The 10,974-nt window shown below is 42.0% G+C and overlaps 1 protein-coding gene across 2 annotated transcripts in view; it reads left to right on the top strand.

The window, feature by feature from the left end:
• Nucleotides 1-8,501, top strand: part of LOC117968428 (protein FAM83E-like) — a 43,462-nt gene extending 34,961 nt beyond the window's left edge. For both annotated transcript variants that reach the window (XM_059018576.1, XM_059018577.1), the window contains 4 exons: nt 1,902-2,402; nt 2,617-2,914; nt 6,985-7,257; nt 7,524-8,501. In XM_059018576.1, coding sequence (XP_058874559.1) covers nt 1,902-2,402; nt 2,617-2,914; nt 6,985-7,257; nt 7,524-7,667 — 1,216 coding nt within the window. In that variant the 3' untranslated portion in view covers nt 7,668-8,501. The remainder of the gene's footprint in view (nt 1-1,901; nt 2,403-2,616; nt 2,915-6,984; nt 7,258-7,523) is intronic.
• The last annotated feature ends 2,473 nt before the right edge of the window (nt 8,502-10,974 follow it).

Raw genomic sequence — 10,974 nt, forward strand, 5'->3', positions numbered from 1 at the left:
CAGCATATCTTGCAAAAAGCCAACAGCGTCCTCACCTTCTATTCCCTACGGCAAACCCACTAGCCTAATATTATTCCTGCGAGACCTGACCTCCAGATCTGCCACTTTGCGCTCCATGCTTTCGAGACATGTAGGACAACTGTTTTCTTTTGTTCTCTCAGCTCCCCTCGTACCAAGTCAACCTTTGAAACTACATGAGCAGTCAGTTCGGTTTTTAAAGTAGTAATCATGTTCAGATGCTCCTGCAGACTACTTTTAATCTTGAGTACAGCGTTACTCACGGTTGTTGTAATAAGGGCAGCAGTCTCTTTCTGGTGTTGTTGTAGCAGTAGTGAAATGGGGTCCGCCATCTTGTCCGAATTTTTTAATTTTTTCTTGAGCGGAGACACTACAGATGACAAACCTGTTGCCGTTCGGGTTCCAGACATTCCAGATTGTGCTGGCTTTCGGTATAACAAAAAAGAAAAAAGGGAGGAAGTAAAAAAAATACTAAAACTAGGAGGCTGGTGGCTGGAGCTCTAACTGCGTTCAACCCTCTCAGTCTGCAGGTCACGTGATCTCCCTCACATCCCCTAAGCTGACCTACTTCTGTTGTTTTGAAGTCCTGGCCTCCCAACGACTCCAGGCCATTCTAACGGTCCTGGCTGGGCAATCGCCTCCTCAGGCCCCGTCTTGCTGTAAAAGGGTTCCTGCAGAGCGGACGCTTTCCTCCTTGATGTAAACAAACACATTTTTGCTCAGCGCCCATCTGTATAGCAATGGCCTTGCAGCAGCCCCGAGCTGTGCCCCCCCCCCCCCCCGGGCACGCCCCCCCAGCCAATCCGGAACTCCCGATCATCTCAGCACAGGGCGAGCCTCCCGCTCAGCTGGTCGCTCAGCAACGCGTCTCCGGCTGCGCGTCACAGCTGATTTATCCCAGACACACTGACCTCATCACAGACATTTTTTTCTGTTAAAAACATTTATATTGTTTGGACAATTAAAATAACTGGAAAAAAAAGAAAATATGTTTAAACCTACTTGTGTGGTCTTTTTTCGTTCCCACTGAGTTTCTTCTCTGCTGGGTTGCGGTGAAACGAAAAAAAGAAAACGACATGTCATGTTTTTAACAATAGTTATATGGCAATCTGCTTTCTTCTGTGAGAATCTGTTTTCAAAGAGAGAGTCTGTTTAGCTATTTAAACAGTAACAGTACTTTCTTTTTAAGTTCTGTTCTTATTTAATCTATATTTAATGCTTACTTGGGGTGATCTGTTGCGTGAATGCATTGATAGTAGGGATGCGCATGCCGCACACATTCAGCTTTCTATACAGACGCACGCATAATGTTAGTCAACGGGGGAGTTTTTAACATTAAAGATTTTTTCCTTAAAATGTTACTCCCCTGATATACGTTAGATTGTAATGTAAATGTATGATATTGTATGAGAGCTCTCTGTTAAATAAGAAAATGTTTTATGGCCATGTATTGTTGTTTTTTTGAAGTCATGATTTCATACCTACCTGTTATATGTAGTGGTGGTTTCTCCTGAAAGGTGGAGTTTAATGAGGGTGATGGTTTTAAAAGTCCATCCTGTGTTCAGTCTGGAGGGAGGGTTTAAGCCTTTCGATTGCTTATTGCTGATCTCTGTACCAAAGAGCTCTTTTTAAGAATTCAACTCAGTTAGTGAGCTGCTTATTTAAGTTTTTATTTTTTATTTGTATTGCTGTTGGGAGTATATAATATAGTATACAATGTTTTAATTTTTAATGTTTTATTTTTGTTATTTTTTTATTCTGTTATTTACTGTTTTTAAACTGATTTGTTAATAAAGGCTTTTCAAAAGTCTCTCTCTCTCTCTCTCTCTCTCTCTCTCTCTCTCTCTCTCTCTCTCTCTCTCTCTCCTCTCTCTCTCTCTCAGTCTCACATGGTCCGATGCTCACCTCCATCGTCAGCTCATCACAGTCCTGAAAGGTCAGGTGATTGATTCCTTTGACCGGGAGTTCCGCATGTTGTACGCATCATCACTGCCTGTGCAGCTCCCCAATTGGCCACGAGGAGCAGACACCCATCCAATCAGCTACAATCTGCAGGAGAATCCCATGCATTCAACCTCAGAGCGACTCTTTCAGCCCCTCCATCTCCTCTCCGCCAAGAAACCCTACACCCCGGACCAGCTAGCCCCGTCTGCAGAGGAACAAACCACGCCAAATCGCCAGAAGTGGGAGGAGCGTGCACAGTATCCCTCTGAAGGACAGTCAACCAATTACAGGAGGACTCCTTTCCAGGCAAAAGAGGAGGAGGAGTCTTATGCACATTCTCCACCTACACACCAAAGACACACCCCTATAGGGGAGGAGTTTGTGGTGAATGAAGAGGGGTCTTATTTGAGTTGTCTCAAGATAAACAGATTTGGACATCGGTGAGTTTACTAAATGGTAAAGATAGCTAGAACTCTTTTAAAGGAGGAACTTGTGATAATGTTAATAAAGCTAATAAGAGGTAAGAGAATGGATTTTAAACATGGTCAGCGCTCCTTTAAAGGGAGGGGCCAGTGATCATGTTAATAAAGCTAATAAGAGGTAAGAGAATGGATTGTAAAGATGGTTAACATTAAACCCCTCCCATTCTTAAAGAGATATACCCAGAGAGGAGGAGCTTGTGAAGTTTGATCCGCCCTTCCAAAGGAAAACACCCCTGGGACAGGGGCTAAACCACAGATGGGCCAATAGCGGCCAAGAAGAATTGCTTATTAAAGAAACAACATCTTGGGAGGGGCTTACTCCCGGAGCAGACAATTCCAGACAAGAGGAGGGACTTAATCTGCACCAGCATCATTTCCAAAGAGACACGCCTCCAGGGGAGGAGCTTAGTTCCGGATTGGATGCTTCTAAAGAGGAGGGGCCAGATTCCACCATTGAGAAACCAAGACAGGTGAAAATGTGTCTCAGTGTATGTGTGTCTCAGTGTGTGTGTGTGTGTCTCAATGTGTGTGTGTCTCAGTGTGTGTGTGCGTCTCAGTATGTACGTGTCTCATTGTGTGTTCGTGTCTCACTGTGTGTATCTCTCAGTGTGAGCGTGTCTCAATGTGTGTCTCAGTGTGTGTGTCTCAATGTGTGTGTGTCTCAGTGTGTCTGAGACACACACACATTGTGAACATAAGAACATAAGAAAGTTTACAAATGAGAGGAGGCCATTCAGCCCATCTTGCTCGTTTGGTTGTTAGTAGCTTATTGATCCCAGAATCTCATCAAGCAGCTTCTTGAAGGATCCCAGGGTGTCAGCTTCAACAACATTACTGGGGAGTTGGTTCCAGACCCTCACAATTCTCTGTGTAAAAAAGTGCCTCCTATTTTCTGTTCTGAATGTCCGTTTATCTACTCTCCATTTGTGACCCCTGGTCCTTGTTTCTTTTTTCATGTCGAAAAAGTCCCCTTGGTCGACATTGTCAATACCTTTTAGGATTTTGAATGTTTGAATCAGATCACGTCGTAGTCTTCTTTGTTCAAGACTGAATAGATTCAATTCTTTTAACCTGTCTGCATACAACATGCCTTTTAAACCCGGGATAATTCTGGTTGCTCTTCTTTGCACTCTTTCTAGAGCAGCAATATCCTTTTTGTAACGAGGTGACCAGAACTGAACACAATATTCTAGGTGAGGTCTTACTAATGCATTGTAAAGTTTTAACATTACTTCCCTTGATTTAAATTCAACACTTCTCACAATATACCCGAGCATCTTGTTGGCCTTTTTTATAGCTTCCCCACATTGTCTAGATCAGTGGTTCCCAAACTGTGGTACGCGTACCCCCAGGGGTACGCCAGAGATCTCAGGGGGGTACGTGGAATAAATTGTGTAATGGCGGATTATATGTATTTTTTTTTTTTATTGCATTTTCTTAGTAGGCTTCTAAGACGAAGCTTCTAAACTCTGTCGGGATTTGCTAAACGAGGTAGTTAATTTAATTCAAGATGTACCAATGAGAACACAGAAACATACATGACGTGCAGAGCCCTCTCACCGCCAATCATCATACAGCGCGGTTTCAGTTGCCCAGCAACAGTCCAATCTAGTAACTGATTTCAGAACATAGTCGTTTTTTTCTTCTTTCGGTGAACTTGTATACTTCGCACAATAATAGCAATATCTGCCAGTGAAAATGGACAGATGGTTAAAGACAGGTACTATTAAAAAGAAGAGCAATGAGCAAATTAATGAATGTTGTCTTGCCAGTACCAGCGCACTTCCTGAAATCACTGGCGAGACGACTACTGACTCGACATGCAACTTTCAGCCTGTGAAGTGAAACCTTGACATCTGGGACAAAACGGAAACTATATCAAAGAGACGTAAATATGACGAAAGATACATAGAAATGGGATTTACTTGGACTGGAGCCGGTGAATACCCTCAGCCACAATGTGTTTTATGTGGCGAAGTCCTATCGAATAACAGCCTAAAACCATCTCTTCTACGCAGACACTTGGAAACAAAACATGAACAACACAAGGACAAACCACCCGAATTTTTCAAGCGGACGCTGGCGCAGCTAATGGCTTGCAAGAAAGTTTTACGTTCTGCTGCTGCTGCAGATGACAATATTAAGGCCATTGAAGCGTCATACTTAGTAAGTTACAGAGTTGCGAAGTCAGGAAAACCTCACACCATAGCAGAGGAACTAATACTACCTGCGGCTGCAGACATGGTAAGCACTATGCTTGGGGAGAAGGCCCAAAAAGTAATTCAGTTAGTGCCATTATCAAACAACACAGTGTCACGTCGAACTGGTGACATGGCTAATGATGTCCTAACTCAATCAGCAGCCAGTACTTTGCTCTCCAGCTGGACGAATCCACAGACGTGGTAGGCTTAGCTCAACTTCTAGTGTACGTGTAGTACATTTACGAAGGTGCAATACAGGAGGACATTTTGTTTTGCCAGCCGCTGCCTACCAGAACAACAGGTGAGGGGATTTTCCAGTTGCTTGACAGCTTTATAAATGAACATAATATCGTCTGGACACAATGTATTGGCATCTGTACTGATGGAGCAAAGGCAATGACTGGAAGGCATAGTTGAGTAGTGACGCGTATCAGAGCAGTCTCTCCCAATGTGATGTGGGTGCACTGCAGTATACATAGGGAAGCACTCGCTACCAAAAGCATGCCTACCAACTTAAAGGAGGTCCTGGACAATGCTGTGAAGATGGTAAACTTCATAAAAGCTCGACCCTTGAATTCCAGAATCTTTTCCGCTCTATGTAATGAGATGGGAAGCGAGCACGTAAATCTAATGCTCCACACGGAGGTGCGATGGCTTTCACGGGGCAAGGCACTGGCACGTTTCTTTGAACTTCACTCCGAGGTCAAGGTATTTTTTACAGACCACCCATTTCCACTCTCTCACTGTCTGCATGACACGGACTGGCTCTCACGACTGGGCTACTTGTCAGATATATTCTCTCGCCTGAATGAGCTAAACCTAGGACTTCAAGGGCTGAGTGCAACCATCTTCAATGTCCAGGACACAATTGAGGCAATGATAAAAAAAGCTGGAATTCTGGGCTTGTTGTGTGGAGAAAAACAACACTGAAATTTTCCCAAGCATGCATGAATTCCTGATGACGAATGAACTACAGCTGCAAGACAATGTTAAAGGTGACATCAAACAACATCTCACTGAAATGGCGAGGCAACTACATGAGTACTTTCCCTCAATGGAAAACGCAAACAGCTGGGTCCGCTACCCTTTCGCAAATTTCTCTGCAATACCCATGCCGCAAGACTTGTCTATAAAAGAACAAGAGAACCTCCTGGACATCTCAACTAACGGCGGACTTAAGACTGAGTTCCAACAAAAACAGTTGGCTGAGTTTTGGATCCAAATGCGAGCAGAGTTCCCCGAATTGTCGGACAAGGCTGTAAAAGTTTTGATACCGTTTGCTACAACTTATCTGTGTGAAAGTGGATTTTCATCACTCACTGCAATGAAATCAAAGTATCGTCAGCGTCTTTCTGTAGAAAACAACTTACGACTCAAGCTATCACCCATCTCTCCAAACAAGCTCATCCGTCACATTAATGGTGAGTAGTATTAATAATTGTTTAAGTTTTTAAGTAAACGTATATATTAAAATTAAAAACGTAAATTAAATGTATTATTATTATAGTCGTATATTATGTGTGTTCATGTGTATTATAATGTGTACATTGTATACAATGCTTTGGCATTAAAGGGTTTAAAATAAACCCTGTCTGCTGGTAGGGGCACGTGTACAGCTGGTAAATCTGGAAGGGGGTACGAAATAAGAAAAGTTTGGGAACCACGGGTCTAGATGAAGACGTTTCTGAGTCAACTCCTATTTTTTTTCATAGATTCCTTCTTCAATTTCTCCCATATGATATATATAATTCACATTTTGATTGCCTGTGTGCAGTACTTTACACTTTTCTCTATTAAATGTCATTTGCCATGTGTCTGCCCAGTTCTGAATGCTGTCTAGATCATTTTGAATGACCTTTGCTACTGCAGCAGTGTTTGCCACGCCTCCTATTTTTCTGTTGTCTGCAAATTTAACAAGTTTGCTTACTATACCAGAATCTAAATCATTAATGTAGATTAGGAATAGCAGAGGACCTAATACTGATCCCTGTGGTACACCACTGGTTACCTCACTCCATTTTGAGGTTTCTCCTCTAATCAGTACTTTCTGTTTTCTACATGTTAACCACTCCCTAATCCATGTGCATGCATTTCCTTGAATCCCTACTGTGTTCAGTTTGAGAATTAATCTTTTATGCGTGAGCGGGTCTTAGTGTGTGCGTGTCTCAGTGTGAGCATGTCTCAGTATGTGGGTGTCTGTGTGTGTCTAGTCTCAGTGTCTCACCTCTGTGTATGTGTGAATCCTCTCTCTTCCTCTCTCCCTCTCTGTTCCTCCCCACACATTAACATGTTGTTATAGTCTTGCAGACTGTTCTGTGTTTGTCTCCTGTGTTTTTCAGAGAGCCCCAGTGCTGGTGTTGTCAGTGCCCTGGTCTCTCTCTCATAGACAGTCTGGACTTCGCTCCCTCAGTGATATTCTCAGAGCGGGGCGTCTGAGCAGCACTACCCTCCCAACACCTGCGGGGGGGCTGGGGGCGAGGGGGAGGGGGAGCAGATCTCTGTGGGACCTGAGTCAGCTCTCCACTGGCTCCAACGAAGAGGAGGAAGAGGGGGGGGACCCTGAAATTAAACCAGCATCCCAAGACAAGATCCTACAAGAAAGACCAGACTGGGTAAGAGAGGGAGGGTGAGTGGGAGGGAGAGAGAGAGGAAAGGGAGAGGGGAGGGAGGGAGAGAGGAGAGAGGAGAGAGAAAAAGAGAACAGAGGAGAGAGAGGAGAGAGAAGAGAGAGGAACATGTATTATTTCAGTAACTCCAAGACTATTATATTGAATTATACCTGACACAACTGCATTATAAATGTATTATAACATTGGTATTATCAGATTATAATACTCTTACCCCAGAATGACCCCCCTCTCTCCTCCTCCTCTCTCAGCTGAGGAGTGGCCACTTTGGCCCCCGGGTGACCCCTGCGATGGCTCTGATTCGACACAGAGGGGAGGAGCCCCGCCTCCCCACTGTGCCCTCCCGCCTGAGAGGCCGCATCCTGAGAAAGAGGGAAGGAGCCCCTGAATACTGAGAGAGACACACACACACACACACTGAGACACACTGAGAGAGACACACACTGATACACAGAGAGAGGCACAAACACACACTGACACACAGAGAGAGGCACACACACTGAGACACACTGAGAGAGACACCGAATGGCCTCCTCTCGTTTGGAAACTTTCTTATGTTCTTATGACACGCACACACTGAGATACATAGAGAGAGGCACAAACACACACTGAGACACTGAGAGAGGCACACACACACTGATACACAGAGAGAGACACACACACACACTGATACACAGAGAGTGGCACACACACACTGATACACAGAGAGAGACACACACACACACACTGAGACACTGAGAGAGGCACACACACACTGAGACACAGAGAGAGGCACATACACACTGATACACAGAGTGAGGCACAAACACACACTGAAACACAGAGAGAGGCATACACACACTGATACACTGAGACAGAGGCATACACACACTGAGACACACAGAGAGAGACAGACACACTGAGAGTGACATACACACACAAAGACACACTGAGACACACACACACACACACACACACTGAGACACACTAAGAGAGACATGCAAACACTGAGACACAGAGAGACACACACACACTGAAACACACTAAGCAAGAAACACACACACACGCACGAGACACTGCGAGAGAGATACGCACACACCGAGACACAAACACACACACACTGAGACACTAAGACACAGAGACACTTCTTTGCAACAATGGATAGACTGAATCAGCGATGCTGTATACATGTATATACTTCAACAATGAAAATGCTGACAATCAAATTAATAAAACATTAATTTTTAAAATGACTATGTGTTATTTTTAAGCAAATGTCACCCCCTGTGGACATTAGTGGTATTACAAAATAACATGCAAAACTGATACTCCCCCTGCTGGTGATGAGCCCCCCTGCGGAGGGGATCGTACATACGCATGTCACACTTCACACATTGTCACATACAGCAGAACCTGTCATATCCTGTTGAATTGGAGGAACAGCCTGGGGCCAAGATTGCCACCTTTGCACAGCCACACAGGGTAAATTGGTTTAGGGAATGTTTAATGGTTTAATTAGAAAGTGTGGAATGTTTTATTAGTTAATTGAAAAAGTGTGGAATGTGGCCATATGGTGATTGAATTACTGATTTGCACTTAACCCCTGGACACACCCTATACAAGAAGAATGCCATGTGTGTTTAGGGGAGATGGTTCAGTGAAGGTGCATGCCAAGCCTGAACAGTGTGACAGAGAAAAAGAGTAAGAGTATAAGAGTATAAGAGTATAAGAGTATAAGAGTATAAGAGTATGAGTATAAGAGTATGAGTATAAGAGTATAAGAGTATAAGAGTATGAGTATAAGAGTATGAGTATAAGAGTATGAGTATAAGAGTATAAGAGTATAAGAGTATAAGAGTATGAGTATAAGAGTATAAGAGTATAAGAGTAAGAGTATAAGAGTAAGAGTATAAGAGTATAAGAGTAAGAGTATAAGAGTAAGAGTATAAGTGTATAAGAGTAAGAGTATGAGTATAAGAGTATAAGAGTATAAGAGTAAGAGTATAAGAGTATAAGAGTATAAGAGTATAAGAGTATAAGAGTAAGAGTATAAGAGTATAAGAGTAAGAGTATAAGAGTAAGAGTATAAGAGTATAAGAGTATAAGAGTATAAGAGTAAGAGTATAAGAGTAAGAGTATAAGAGTATAAGAGTAAGAGTAAGAGTATAAGAGTATAAGAGTATAAGAGTATGAGTATAAGAGTATAAGAGTATAAGAGTAAGAGTATAAGAGTAAGAGTATAAGAGTATAAGAGTAAGAGTATAAGAGTAAGAGTATAAGAGTAAGAGTATAAGAGTATAAGAGTAAGAGTATAAGAGTATAAGAGTATAAGAGTATAAGAGTAAGAGTATAAGAGTAAGAGTATAAGAGTATAAGAGTAAGAGTATAAGAGTAAGAGTATAAGAGTAAGAGTATAAGAGTATAAGAGTAAGAGTATAAGAGTATAAGAGTATGAGTATAAGAGTATAAGAGTAAGAGTATAAGAGTAAGAGTATAAGAGTATAAGAGTAAGAGTAAGAGTATAAGTGTATAAGTGTATAAGAGTAAGAGTAAGAGTATAAGAGTAAGAGTAAGAGTATAAGAGTATAAGAGTAAGAGTATAAGAGTAAGAGTATAAGAGTAAGAGTATAAGTGTATAAGAGTAAGAGTATAAGAGTAAGAGTATAAGAGTATAAGAGTAAGAGTATAAGAGTATAAGAGTAAGAGTATAAGTGTATAAGAGTAAGAGTATAAGAGTATAATAGTATAAGAGTATACAAGTAAGATTATAAGAGTATAAGAGTATAAGAGTAAGAATATAAGAGTATAAGAGTAAGAGTATACAAGTAAGATTATAAGAGTATAAGAGTATACAATTATAAGAGGGGGGAGTTGGTTCCACACTCCCACAATTCTCTGTGTAAAAAAGTGTGTCTAATTTTCTGTTCTGAATGCCCCTTTATCTAATCTCCATTTGTGAACCCTGGTCCTTGTTTCTTTTTTCAGGTCGAAAAAGTCCCCTGGGTCGACATTGTCAATACCTTTTAGGATTTTGAATGCTTGAATCAGATCACCGTGTAGTCGTCTTTGTTCAAGACTGAATAGATTAAATTCTTTTAGCCTGTCTGCATACGACATGCCTTTTAAACCAAGGATAATTCTGGTCGCTCTTCTTTGCACTCTTTCTAGAGCAGCAATATCCTTTTTGTAGCGAGGTGACCAGAACTGAACCATATCTCCCTTTCCTAAAACCATGCTGACTCCCAGGATATTGTTACCATATAGGTAATTTTCCATTTTGGGCCTTATTATAGTTTCCATAAGTTTACATATAATAGAAGTCAGACTTATTGGTCTGTAGTTACCTGGTTCAGTTTTTTCCCTTTTTGTGGATCGGTATTACGTTTGCAATTCTCCAGTCTGTCGGTACAACCCCTGTGTCAAGAGACTGTTGCATGATCTTAGTTAGCGGTTTGTAAATAACTTCTTTCATTTCTTTGAGTACTATTGGGAGGATCTCATCTGGCCCGGGGGATTTGTTTATTTTAAGAGCACCTAGTTCCTTTTAACACTTCTGCCTCTGTTATGCTAAAGTTATTTAAAACTGGATAGGAACAGGTCGACATGTAGGATGTGTCGGCATCGCCGCCCTCAGTCAGCGACCACCTTTCTATCCTGTCTCCGGTATGCTGGGTCCTCAGCCCCTGGGATGAAGACCATTTTTTTTAAGTTTAGTTTAGCTTC

The sequence above is a fragment of the Acipenser ruthenus genome, chromosome 60 (assembly GCF_902713425.1).
Source record: "Acipenser ruthenus chromosome 60, fAciRut3.2 maternal haplotype, whole genome shotgun sequence".
Taxonomy (NCBI): domain Eukaryota; kingdom Metazoa; phylum Chordata; class Actinopteri; order Acipenseriformes; family Acipenseridae; genus Acipenser; species Acipenser ruthenus.